The sequence below is a fragment of the Astyanax mexicanus genome, chromosome 20 (genome assembly GCF_023375975.1).
Source record: "Astyanax mexicanus isolate ESR-SI-001 chromosome 20, AstMex3_surface, whole genome shotgun sequence".
In the NCBI taxonomy this organism is placed as follows: domain Eukaryota; kingdom Metazoa; phylum Chordata; class Actinopteri; order Characiformes; family Acestrorhamphidae; genus Astyanax; species Astyanax mexicanus.
In genome coordinates this window covers 38,893,422-38,908,223 of record NC_064427.1, presented here as the reverse complement: position 1 = coordinate 38,908,223, position 14,802 = coordinate 38,893,422, and the positions used below count along the sequence as shown (strand labels likewise).

The following is a 14,802-nucleotide window of genomic DNA, read 5'->3' as shown; positions in this document are numbered from 1 at the left end:
TACAGAAACACGCTGCAAATAGAGAAATGAGCTGCTAACAGAAAAACGCGCTGCAAATACAGAAACGCACTGCAAATAGAGAAACGCACTGCAAATACAGAAACGCACTGCAAATAGAGAAACGCACTGCAAATAGAGAAACGCACTGCAAATAGAGATACGCGCTGCAAATACAGAAACGCGCTGCAAATACAGAAACGCACTGCAAATACAGAAACACGCTGCAAATACAGAAACGCACTGCAAATAGAGAAACGCACTGCAAATACAGAAACGCACTGCAAATACAGAAACGCACTGCAAATAGAGAAACGCACTGCAAATACAGAAACGCACTGCAAATACAGAAACGCACTGCAAATACATTAACGCACTGCAAATACAGAAACGCACTGCAAATAGAGAAACGCACTGCAAATACAGAAACGCACTGCAAATAGAGAAACGCACTGCAAATACAGAAACGCACTGCAAATACAGAAACGCACTGCAAATACAGAAACGCACTGCAAATACAGAAATGCACTGCAAATACAGAAACGCACTGCAAATACAGAAACGCACTGCAAATAGAGAAACGCACTGCAAATACAGAACGCACTGCAAATACAGAAACGCGCTGCAAATACAGAAACGCACTGCAAATACAGAAACGCACTGCAAATAGAGAAACGCACTGCAAATACAGAAACGCGCTGCAAATACAGAAACGCACTGCAAATACAGAAACGCACTGCAAATACAGAAACGCACTGCAAATAGAGAAACGCACTGCAAATACAGAAACGCGCTGCAAATACAGAAACGCGCTGCAAATAGAGAAACGCGCAGCAAATAGAGAAATGAGCTGCAAATACAGAAACGCACTGCAAATACAGAAATGCACTGCAAATACAGAAACGCACTGCAAATAGAGAAACGCACTGCAAATAGAGAAACGCACTGCAAATACAGAAACGCGCTGCAAATACAGAAACGCACTGCAAATACAGAAACGCGCTGCAAATACAGAAACGCGCTGCAAATACAGAAACGCACTGCAAATAGAGAAATGCACTGCAAATAGAGAAACGCGCTGCAAATAGAGAAATGAGCTGCAAATACAGAAACGCACTGCAAATAGAGAAACGCGCAGCAAATAGAGAAATGAGCTGCAAATACAGAAACGCACTGCAAATACAGAAACGCGCTGCAAATAGAGAAACGCACTGCAAATAGAGAAATGAGCTGCTAATAGAAAAACGAGCTACAAATAGAGAAACGAGCTGCAAATACAGGAATGCGCTGCAACTAGAGAAATGCGTTGCAAATAGAGAAACTAGCTGCAAATAGAGAAATGTGCTGCAAATAGAAAAACGCGCTGCAAATAGAGAAATTAGCTGCAAATACAGGAATGCACTGCAACTAGAGAAACGCACTAAATAGAAAAATGCGCTGCAAATAGAGAAATGAGCTGAAAATACAGGAATTCGCTGCAACTAGAGAAACGCGCTGCAAATAGAAAAACGCGCTACAAATAGAAAAACGCGCTGCAAATAGAGAAATGAGCTGCAAATAGAGAAACGCACTGCAAATACAGAAACGTGCTGCAACTAGAGAAATGCGCTGCAAATAGAGAAACACACTGCAAATAGAGAAATAAGCTGCAAATAAAGAAACGCGCAGCAAATAGAGAAATAAGCTGCAAATAGAGAAACGCGCAGCAAATAGCGAAATGAGCTGCAAATACAGAAACGCACTGCAAATACAGAAACGCGCTGCAAATAGAGAAACGCACTGCAAATAGAGAAATGAGCTGCAAATAGAGAAACGCACTGCAAATAGAGAAATGCACTGCAAATAGAGAAATGAGCTGCTAATAGAAAAACGAGCTACAAATAGAGAAACGAGCTGCAAATACAGGAATGCGCTGCAACTAGAGAAATGCGTTGCAAATAGAGAAACTAGCTGCAAATAGAGAAATGTGCTGCAAATAGAAAAACGCGCTGCAAATAGAGAAATTAGCTGCAAATACAGGAATGCACTGCAACTAGAGAAACGCACTAAATAGAAAAATGCGCTGCAAATAGAGAAATGAGCTGAAAATACAGGAATTCGCTGCAACTAGAGAAACGCGCTGCAAATAGAAAAACACGCTACAAATAGAGAAATGAGCTGCAAATAGAGAAACGCACTGCAAATACAGAAACGTGCTGCAACTAGAGAAATGCGCTGCAAATAGAGAAACGCACTGCAAATAGAGAAATAAGCTGCAAATAGAGAAACACACTGCAAATAGAGAAATGCGCTGCAAATACAGAAACGCACTGCAAATAGAGAAACGTGCTGCAACTAGAGAAACACACTGCAAATACAGAAACGCGCTGCAAATACAGAAACGCACTGCAAATACAGAAACACGCTGCAAATAGAGAAACGCGCTGCAAATAAAGAAACTAGCTGCAAATAGAGAAACGCACTGCAAATAGAGAAACGTGCTGCAACTAGAGAAACACACTGCAAATAGAGAAATGAGCTGCAAATAAAGAAACTAGCTGCAAATAGAGAAACGCACTGCAAATAGAGAAACGTGCTGCAACTAGAGAAACACACTGCAAATAGAGAAATGCGCTGCAAATAAAGAAACTAGCTGCAAATATAGAAATGCGCTGCAAATAAAGAAACTAGCTGCAAATAGAGAAACACGCTGCAAATAGAGAAACGCACTGCAAATAAAGAAACTAGCTGCAAATATAGAAATGCGCTGCAACTAGAGAAACACACACATGTACACATAGTGAAGTCCGAGACGTTACTGAATACGTAGCTTAGGTGGGACAGCATCTTTTAAGGTCCCCCGGGAAAATTCAGTTGTGTTGACTCACTTCCGTTGTGTTGTGGTCATTTGCAGCACGTTTCTTTATTTGCTGCGCCTGTGTTGTCATTTTGATGGATGTGTTTTGTGCTTTTGCAGCGCTTTTCAATTTGCACAGCGTTGGGCTTTCTCGGCCACCGTATGATTGGACAGTGAGTGGACACAGTGTTTGAAAACACCAGCAGCACTGCTGTGTCTGATCCACTCATACAGGAGTAACACACCACCATGCCATGTGAGTTGTCACTGCAAATAACAGCTGCTCTGTCGTGGTCCTTGCCATCCTGATAACTAAAGAACAGGGTGAAAGAAAGATAATAAAGTATACAGACAAACAGATACAGGACTACAGTCTGTAATTATAGAACCACAAAGTGTCATTACATTTAACCCATTGTTCCAGATCTTTTTGGAAAGATCATACAGCAGCATGCAACTTTCAAGATGACATCATTTCCAGGACATCCTTTCCCTTTTTAACAAGACAATGCAAAACCACAGGCTGCACACATTGCAAACATGTGGTTAAAGAAGAAGAGGTTATATGATCTGGACTGACCCGTCGCCAATAGAGAATGTGTAAAGAATTTTGAACATGATTTTTTACCTTTAGACACACACCTTTAGATGTACCTACAGGTAGAATAACACCTGAAACTCAATTGGCTTAATCAATTGGTATTCTCGTTTCCAAAATGTTTTAAGTGTTGTGGAAAGGAATGCCAGCATTACAAAGTAGAAAATTATTAACCGTTTTAGCTTTTCTGGAATGTTTATTCTGTCTGAAATCAAATAAAAAACTTTTCCTCAATGTAGGGATGTACTACAAACATGTATTCTATGATACTTTTAATATAACCAGTAATATTTAATATTACCATTATCCTGGTACTCTAGTACAAATACACAAGTTACATGTAGATCAGTACAGCTCTTTTAAACTAACTACTAACCTAAATACTGATAATACTAACTTGTATCTGAGAGAGTAACGTCCTAGTTAGCTAGCTAGATAACTAGATAAAGTTAGCTAACAGGCTAAAAGCTAACAGCACAGCACTGACCAACAATTATAGCTAACAGGATAACCGCTAACACCACAACACAGACTATGTGTTCCAGCTTGATGATGCTCAAATCACACACAAATCTAGAAGATAAAGCTCCAAACCTGCATAAACATTGGAGTGAATTATCTTATGGGTGTTTTGAGCATGTGTAACATCTTGCAGATTCTCTTTGCCTAAATGTACAACCTGTGTTTCATGTCCCACCTGTTTTCAGAAAGTGGCTCAAATTCAGAGAGCACCTTAGACATCCCATATTAATGAAATATCGTCCTCGTTTCGTATAGCTACTGTTCACAAAACTGAATCTTCTTTAACATAAATACAAGTGAACACTGCACACACATTTAAGTCAGTCATACACATACCTGTCAAGTCTCCTGTTTTGGCCGGGAAACTACCGTATTTTATTCCTCTTTCCCGCCCTCCTCCCGTATTAGTGTTTTCCCGTAAATTTCCCGTATTATATTAAAATTTTTAAAACTTTATTATTGAGCTCTGTGTCTCTTAACCAATCGTCGTGCCGGTTCAAGGAGAAAGTCCCGCCTTTCAGGAGAAACAGCCAATCAGCTTGCTGGTTTAGTGGAGCGCGAAGAGAGTCAGTGTGGGGAAGACCCCCGCCCCCCCGCTGTGAGTTCAGGCAGCTAGTCAGAGCAGCTGATGTTAAAACAGATCTGGATATTCAGCGATTTTTCTAAAAGAAAGGTAACGGTAGGCTAATCATGTAAACTGTGATGAGATTTTTCTGATAGCTGCTTAAAAATAAATAAATAAAAGCATATATCATATAAAAGAGTGCATTTATGCCAAAAAAGACATGAAATCTTAACTTTTTTTTTAATATCTAGAAAAGGAATGTCCACAACATTTCAGTGTCTATCAGATTCTGATAATCTAATTGTAGTTCACATGTGGTTATTTTAGATTTTTTGTAAGCCTGTCTTAAAATGTAAGGGATACTGAACCTTCGTTGGGCTGGTGGGACGGCTTTAAGCGGACGGAGGAAAATATCCCTTATTTTTAAATCTAAAACTTGACAGGTATGGTCATACAGTTAATATTAAACCATCAGTCTGATGATTAAAACAAAAACCACAGCCAATCAGAAGACTTCAAATGGCTAGCTTGATAGCTGCTATTCTGTTCACCACAGAAAACACTCAAGTCTGTCTAACCGAAACTCCACTTACAAACATTTAGACAAGCACAGAAATTCATATGGTGTTGGGGTCTAGGTTCTGTGGTTTAGTTGATAAGCTAGCCAATAGTCAGGGCCTCCAGTTTTGAAGTTTGGTGGGAGTGGGGGGGAGGGGGGGTTTGGATGTACGCAGTTCTTCAGTTGTTAAACTGAAAAAGTTAAAGTTGGGGGTGGAGGGGGTGGTTGGGGGTTGGGCGGGGTTGCCGCCGTTCTCCTTCAGTTGTTCACCGACGTGTGTTTCAGAACTTTCGAATCGGACAGTTCTTCGCGCCTGACACTCTGGCTGAAACTCCACCCTCTTTGACTAGGTCTGCCTAACAACAGAGCGATCTATATTCTGATTGGCTCAACGAGAGTACATTATAATATACAGCCGATGGATTGGCAAGCGTGAGAAATACCATGTGTGGCGTGTGAGCACGTGAACTCGCTGAGGTGAAGCGTGAGACTTGAGAACACTGCCAATAGTACAGATACCCAGAGTATCAGACAGTAGACAGTAGTCAGTACATCTTCTTTTTCTTTTTTAACTAACTATTCCGAAAGTCTCATGCTGAAGAAGAACTACGCACCCACCACCACCACACCCCCCGGCCAACCTCACTCCCACCAAACTTCAAAACTTGAGAGCCCTGGTTAAATACATATAGACAGCTAACCCAAAAATGCTAATAACACAACACAAACAAGCTTAATAAGGCTCAAATTTAACACAGTCAAGTATTAAAATGTTTTAATACCACAGTATATGGTATTATACTGACATTTACATGAAATTAAACATTACAATATCTGTCATGACATTTACCGGTATTGGTAACATGACATTATCTGTCAGCATATGACTAATATATCTACCGTATGTCACTATTATTGCAACAGGCTTCGAATATATTTAGTTTTTTCTGAGCTGCAGTGGTTCTGAATATGAAAAACATGAGGTGGGCTCCCCCTAGTGGCACATTTCGCCAACATAAATAGAAAATGCAACATCATCTAAATGTATGTATGGTCTTTGAGTGGGTTTAATGCAACACAGTGTGATGCTGTATAAATATGTTAACACATTAAAACAAGTGCACACTACTCAAACACACACACACATACACACACACACACACACAGTTCAGCTAAACTAGGCCACATTCCATCCAATAAGACGCTTCCTTCTGCTAAGTATGTGTGTGAGCAAGCCTGTGAATGACAAGCAGCTGATACTGCACTGGGCAACACACACACACATGCCCACACACACACACACACACACATAATGCATCACGCCAAACCACTAACAACTCACTAACTCTTATTAAAGGCCTTTCCCCTGCTGCCTGTCAAAGTGTGCCGGAGAGCTAAAGTGGCACTGACGGACACACACTGCTGCATACACACTCCATCGCCTGCAGATGAGCAGAAGCTGATGTTTCTGCATTGACCTACATTTTCTCCTGCTCTAGCTGTTGTTCCTAGACTGAAACCAAGTTTAAGTGTAAGGTGGTTTAAGGTGAGGCCTACAGTCTGGAGGCTCACTAAGAATATATGCAGCTATGTGTCTACATTCACACTGCAGGTAAACATATGCCAAATCCAATGTTCGCATTAAATCCTATGTTTATTTTATGCTGTTCACACTAGGAGTGGGCGATATGGCTCTAAAATAATATCACGATATTTCAGGGTATTTTTGCGATAACGATATACTTGGCGATATAGGAAAACAGAAATATTTCGTTAATTTCAGGAATATAGTATAAGAGTATAACAGTATAATCATAATGTGGCAAAATAAATAATATAGCATAAAATAATATAATGCAGCAAATAATATTGCAGAATATTTAGTGCATGCATATAAACTGCAAACTACTACTTTTAAGACAGAACAGCCCTATTATCAGGATATGGATTTTTAATATCATGATATTTCTGTGTCATGATATATTGTATACGATATAAAATTGCCCACCCCTAGTTCACACAGTCTTTTTGAATATGACCCATTTCTGAGATTTGTCTGAACAGTTCACACAAACATGTGTTCCAGTATTATTGAAACAGAGACACAAGTTCAAAGATATATGAGGTCTGTTACCTTATTATCCTGCTCATGAAACCCTCATTCACTGCTGTCCTGTCTTCCACTTTTTACATCTCATATTGCCCTTTTCTCCTTCTCCATGACATATAAAATCCAATAATTCTGATGTATGATGTTCTGACAGCATTGCTGTCAATAGTATGTGTATCAGATTTTAAAACCACATAATGAAGTGGTCCAAATCAGAATTAAAATGTCTAATTCAATGTATTTTGCCATTCACACTGCCACACTAATGAAATCTGTATCACATATGACAAAAAAATGCATTTGGGGCTCCTTTGTCTGCTGTGTACACAGTCTAAATGCCTCAGAAAGGGCTTATATTTTCCATTTTTCTAACTGATTTAGTCATTGCTAATGCTGACCCAGTAGTAACACTCCTATTGTACAGTACCAGCAACATTTATAGGAAGATGCACCTGCACTCATTTTAAATCGACCAGGTGTAAATCCAATAATCCAGTGTGAATGTAGTCTGTTTGGGGTCTGACCTTGATCTAACCCAACTATTAGCTGTAGCTAAATGTACTAGAACATCACTTTGACATTCCCAATTTGCAAAAAAAAACCTAGGTCTTTAAAAGATAACAGAACAGCTCCTTCCTACCTGCATTCACTCCTGAAGGCTTACGCTACCTCCTGGCCGCTGCACTCCTCCAATAAACTCCTGAAGACAGAGCTCTTCAAAGAGCACTTACTCTCCTAACACCTCTAACTAACTACCTTCTACTACCAGATCAGGAGAATCTCTCACTATCTTTAATAAACTCCTGAAGACTGAGCTCTTCAAAGAGCACTTACTCTCCTAACACCTCTAACTAACTACCTTCTACTACCAGATCAGGAAAATCTCTCACTATCTTTAATAAACTCCTGAAGACGGAGCTCTTCAAAGAGCTCTTACTCTCCTAACACATCTAACTAACTACCTTCTACTACCAGATCAGGAGAATCTCTCACTATCTTTAATAAACTCCTGAAGACAGAGCTCTTCAAAGAGCACTTACTCTCCTAACACCTCTAACTAACTACCTTCTACTACCAGATCAGGAGAATCTCTCACTATCTTTAATAAACTCCTGAAGACTGAGCTCTTCAAAGAGCACTTACTCTCCTAACACCTCTAACTAACTACCTTCTACTACCAGATCAGGAGAATCTCTCACTATCTTTAATAAACTCCTGAAGACAGAGCTCTTCAAAGAGCACTTACTCTCCTAACACATCTAACTAACTACCTTCTACTACCAGATCAGGAAAATCTCTCACTATCTTTAATAAACTCCTGAAGACAGAGCTCTTCAAAGAGCACTTACTCTCCTAACACCTCTAACTAACTACCTTCTACTACCAGATCAGGAGAATCTCTCACTATCTTTAATAAACTCCTGAAGACTGAGCTCTTCAAAGAGCACTTACTCTCCTAACACCTCTAACTAACTACCTTCTACTACCAGATCAGGAGAATCTCTCACTATCTTTAATAAACTCCTGAAGACAGAGCTCTTCAAAGAGCTCTTACTCTCCTAACACCTCTAACTAACTACCTTCTACTACCAGATCAGGAGAATCTCTGCTGTGTCTGTTAGCATTGTGGCTCCAACTCTGCTGAGGCTGGCTGTTAGCACTGTGGTTAACCTGCTCCAAACTTCAACCCTGCTGAGGCTGGTATACAGTATTGCAGTACAACTAATGGTTAGAAATATGCATTAATTCAAACACAGGACCTTCTTCCTTTAAGGCATAAAAAAACGTTCTCACAATTTTAATTCCTTTGGACTCTTAGCTACAGACAGCTATGACATCAGCTCTGATCATACACTTAGACAGTTGCGCCACTCAGAAACTGCTCGGTTCCTCTTTAGAGTCTTGCTTCCTCTCAGCCTTTAAATCCTGAACATCCTCTCAGTGTTTCTTCATCATGCTGTTTCTCAAGGGCTGTTTACAGTAAGTAGATGAATTTACAGTGAATAACATGCATATGACCCCTGGTTCTCATGAACCTGGCTGTGGGACACAACACACAATGCGAGTGTGAACTCACCCAAGATTATCATTTAAGACTCTTTTAAACAAATACGAATCTGATCACTTGAACCACTTTAGGAGGTGGTCTAAACCACATTTGAGCTACATGTCACAGCAGTGTAAAGGCAAGACCCTGTTTACACCTGGACACCTAATGAGTCTTGGGTATCAGGATTATACTGTATCTGGAATAGCCAAACCACATAAACATGATCAATCTGACCCTGTTTACCAATGGTCATTTTATGCACCTTGGATATGCAGATTATATCTGGATAGGATAGACCACATAAAAATGCATGTGTGAAAAAAACAAGAAGACACTTTTAAAGTGCTTTGGAGCCACGTTATAACAGACATGTTATAACACAGATGTCTCTCCAACACACATTCAACAACCCAAACTCCTCCCAATACAACAGATGATAACTGTCACACAATAAGCAAATTTCCATACTGTGTACTGTTCAAATCTTACCAGAAAACAATCCAGACACTAGTCATACGATGTGTACAAGTCATACAAGGTGTAAACTACTGAAATAAACTACTACACTAAAAATACAGCTTCAAACAGACTAGCAGCACCATGTCTTTCTCAAATGGGACAAAATATTGCAGACAAATCTCTGACCCCTAGTGGCTACAATACTAGATTCAAAACTATCACATAAGCATTTAAAACACTGTTAGTACTGTAGCATGTACTGATTACACTGTGGGTCTATCTGAGTCCATCTGAGGTAGATGTTCCAGATTACATCAGCAGACAATCCACATATCATAATCCCACCAACTCAGGTTGATGGTGGGAATCCCCCAATACCACTTGCATCAGATTACAAGCAAACAGCAGCTAATCCACTCAAATAATACACTCAAAAATAACAAAATAAAATGCACTTCTGTTAGTGCCTCAGCTACTGAGCCTCTCTACTCATCTATTGATTTTTGTAATCTGGTATTAAATATTGGACAGAAACAGAGGTCTGCTTCAGCACTATACAAGTACAGAGCATACTCCTCACCAGCAGCAGCAGATTGAGTCTAAAGTGAGCGTCTGAATGGAGGTCACAGAAGTGACAAAGGTGTATCTGTGCCCTGTGGGCTGCGTCTGGACGGCCTTCAAATAACGGTTTCCTGTCTTTGACTTTCTGTGCCCTGTCTGTCCCAAACTGACCCATGTAAGCCAGCACTGTTTCAGAGTAAGAAACAGTTCTTCTACAACCTCAGCCACAAGGCTTCATTATTACAGCCGATAGTTTAGCCAAACGATTGATAGAGTTACAGGGTTCCACATTATTCTGTATGCTTAAGAGCAAACAGTAGGACTCCTTGCTACTGCATTTGTGGTCAAGCCTATAACAGAATTCATCTCTGCTGGAGGAAAATGCAGAACACTGAGCATCTTACAAACCACCCCCATTACCAGCCACTCAGTCTCTGGAGAGAGAGAAGGAGAGTGAGTGATGTAAGTTATTCAGGAGAACGCTTTGCTTTTAATTTACTTAAAAGCTCTGCTTGAAGTGCTAAGAGGTGCAGAGAGTTGCAGAGAATTCATCATTTCAGAGGAATTATATAAATAAAATAAAAATTAAAATAAATAAATAAGCAGTTTTTTTATACTGTATAGTAATAATATACAGTAAAAAATAAATGAGGTATATATACATTTAGATATATGTATATATCTTTTTAAAATATTATTATTTTTCTTTTTAAATTTTAAATAACATAAAAAAACATGTTGTTATGAGTATTACTATTATTATTATTTTATTTTTAGTTTCTGTTCTCATACTATATGTACTATATCTATATCTATATATCTATATATCTATCTATATATATATATATATATATATATATATATATATATATATATATATATATATATATTGACAAATTTACACTCAAGCTGGTAAATAAATAAATAAATAAATAAATGCCCCCTGCTGCCAAACATCACCAGCATCAACAAAGTCACCCCAAACACCCTCAACATCACCCCATCACCCCTAACATCACATCCAAAATAACCCCAAACATCACCCTCAACATCACCCTTAACATCACCCTCAGCATCACCCTTGACATCACAACAAATATCACCTCTAACATCACCCCAACATCATCCCTTACATCACCCCCATCATACTCAACATCACCCATAACATCACAACAAATATCACCCCAATATCCCCAACATCAGCACTAAGTTCAGCCGGACGTTCCCCGGACCCGCTGTGACCTCATCCAGCTCGCGCGCTGGGTTGGTACTGAGCTCGCGCGCTGTGCTGGTGCTGAGCTCGCGCGCTGTGTTGGTACTGAGCTCGCGCGCTGTGCTGGTGCTGAGCTCGCGGGCTGTTTGAGTCACTGACCTGCCAGGCGTCTCTCGCGGACGTTCCTCCACAGTAAGTCCCAGGCTCGGGCGGTGGAGTCGCGCAGCTGCTCGCTGATGGAGCGGCGGAGCTGCAGTCTGCTGGACTTCCTCCGGCTCGTCATGGTGAGCGAGGAACGCGCATAGTACAGCCAGCGCGGCGCGCGTGCTGCCGCAGTACTGCTGCTCTCAGTCCGCTGCGTCACCGCGCGCGAGCGCAGCCCTGTCCCGCTATCCTCGGACGCGCGAGCGTGCTGCTGCTGGAGAAAGAGCGCGCGCTGTGCGTCATACTGCTGCTCGTGCGCGTGAAAGCGCCGCTCAGCAGCGCCGGACTGCAGCCATGTGACACCAACAGAGCAGCAGCAAGAGGAGGAGGAGGGGTTGGAGCAGCCAGGAGACAGACTGCAGAGTCATCTGCTACTCTCACTATAACGAGAGCTCTCTCTCTCTGTCTCTCTCTCTCTCTCTCTCTCTTTTTTGCAGCTGTCTCGCCCTCTCTCTCTCTTTCTCTCTCACAGTTTTTCTGTCTAGCTTTGTCTTACTGTCTCCCCTCCCCATCTCTCTGTAGCTCTCTTTCCCGCTCTCTCTTTCTAACTGTTTTGCCCTCTCTCTCTCTCCCACCGTTTCTCTGTCTAGCTATCTTTTTCTCTGTAACACTGCCTCCCCTCCCAATATCTCTCTCTCTCTCTCTCTCTCTCTTTCTCTCTCTCTCTCTCTCTTTCTAGCTGTCTCCCATTTACTCTCTTTTTCTTCCACGCTTTATTACTGTCTCCCCTTCGCACGTTTCTGTCTATTTATGTCTGTTTTAATTTTTTTTTAGGTGTCTCTAGCCCTTTAGCCCTTTCTCCCTTCTCCCTGTCTCCCCGTCCCATCTCTCTCTTTCTGTCTCTCTTTCCTCTCTTTTTCTAGCTGTCTCGCCCTCTCTCTCCCCCACTCCCTATCACTGTCTTCCTTCCCCATCTCTTTCTCTCCCTCACCATCTCCGCCATCAGTGTCAAGAACAGTAAACAGTGTGAGAATAGATCAGTGTGTTTCACCAAAAAAATCTAAAATAAAACCCACAATAATTTAAACGTGTCAGTACAGTAAAAAAAATGCGCCCACTGAACATAAAAAATATATGTGATTACAATATTAAAGCGAAAGGCTCAGTTTAGTGGATAAAACTATACAACTTAAAAGGATACATTTAATGCATTTAACATGAGATACAGTTTGGCATTGGGATGTTTATGGTCCATTTGGCATCCCATTAGTCCATTTGCACATATATTGCAGCTGGGTCTGTAGACCATGCACTCGTCAGTTGCAAAAGCTGGTGTTCCAGTTGATCCATTAAATGCTCTTTTGGCAATAAATCTGGCGACCTGAAACGCCAAGAAAGTGTTCCTGACAATCCCTTGCTGTGAAAGTGAGCATTATCCTGCTGAAAAATGCCATTTGGAAGCCGTGCGATGAGAGAAACCACATGCCTGGATGATGTCCTGCACGTATCGCAGAACTGTTAATGTCCTTTGTATCACTACTAGGAGTGACCAACTATTGTATGCGATGGCTCCTCAGATTTCCCCAGCATTCGGTGCAATGTGTCACTCTATAGCAAAGGCAGGATTTAAGCTGTCACCAGGACGCCTCCATGCTTAAAATTGGACCATTATCAGATCCCAAACAAAACATAGATTTGTTGGCGGAGAAAATATGGTTCCAATCTGAAGCAGTCCATGTTTCTTAGTCACAATGGCACTGTGAACAAATACCTAGATGGCAGTTCAATTGTGTGCCCCTAAAAAAGTCTGTCAACTGGGCCAAAAAAAGCTTTGAGTGAGTTATAGAGTCCACTTTCACCAATAGGTACACTACCCAAAGTAGCCTTTGAAGGGGGGTGGAGGTAGTTTTATGCTCTCTTTATGCACACCTGTAATCTTTTACATATCTGCCTGAGACATGATTGCATGAGATTTGCTGCAATCTGGTTCATTCAGTTTTTAGTCAATGTGTGTATAAACATTATCACATAAAAATAAAAAGAGTAAATAGTAAAATTCATATATAACAAGAAGGAAAAGTGAAGAAAAAAATCAGAGCAATTTAAAAGGTCAGAAGCTCTTTTTCAACACAAGGAGAAAAACAGATAACAATACAAATATATCAGACAAAACTATAATAAAATCTGCAGTAATGTCTTGAGCTGCTTTTTAAAAAGCCCTCCTCTAATCTTCTAATCTTCTAATGGAAGATGCAGAGGAGCTTCCGAGAATGAAAGCAGAAGGCCTTTTTATATTTTTATATTCCTCTCTAGGGATCTGAAGGAGGTCAGCATGATCAGATCTACAATTACACTCAAGAGCAAACACACTTAAACAAGCAGGGCCCAGCTTCCCAAAAGCATCTTCTGGAACTTTTCCACTGCATTGTATATAAACTATATATATAAAGCTAAACTGCTGTTTTGCTTTTCCATTATACAAATTTGGTACCTGGTAATTTTTTTAGTACCTAATCACTCATGGTTCCAAGAGAGCAGGTAGGAACTAAAACATGATGTGTAAATCTAGACGCGTGCTGATTGGCCAGATACAAAAGTCACTCAACAATCATGTGAAGCAAAAAAACAAAACAACAAACAAAAAAAAAACACAAACAGAGAATCTGGAACATAAACTCTTCAGCAGTCTCCACTGTTATTGTGCCATCCCTCTGAAGACAACACCTACGTTTCTGGGTGGAGAATGGTGCTAATGTGTAGAAGTAATACACAGATCAAGCATTGTGACCACCTTCTTGTTTCTTCACTTAGTGAGTTATTGTGCTTTGTGCTGGTATGAGTGAATCAGACACAGCAGTACTTTACATTTTTAAACACCACTATCTACTGGACTTAGAAAAATCTAACTAACAGACCTGGGGTCAGCATCCTGTGACCACTGATGAAGGTCTAGAAGATGACCAACACAAACTGTGCATCAACAGACGAGCTTCTGAAAGGTGGAGCAGTTAAGTAGGGGTGTAAGGAGGGGAGAGTGTGTGAATACAGTGTTTAAAAACTGCAGCAGCACTGCTGTGTGTGATCTACACAGTGCAACACACACTACTAGTGCTGAGAATGACATACCACCCAAATAATAGATACTATGTGGTGGTACCATAGACTGTGTATAGCTGGACAGAGCATCG

The 14,802-nt window shown here is 40.6% G+C and overlaps 1 protein-coding gene across 6 annotated transcripts in view; it reads right to left on the bottom strand.

The window, feature by feature from the left end:
• Nucleotides 1–14,802, bottom strand: part of stard13a (StAR-related lipid transfer (START) domain containing 13a) — a 522,041-nt gene that overhangs the window by 420,154 nt on the left and 87,085 nt on the right. The window contains exon 1 of one of the 6 annotated variants that reach the window (XM_049468923.1): nt 11,630–12,198. The exons of the other annotated variants lie outside the window; for them this stretch is intronic. Within the exon in view, the coding sequence (XP_049324880.1) occupies nt 11,630–11,753 (124 nt within the window). The 5' untranslated portion in view covers nt 11,754–12,198. Of the gene's footprint in view, nt 1–11,629; nt 12,199–14,802 lie in introns of those variants that run through there. 6 annotated transcript variants of the gene reach the window in all.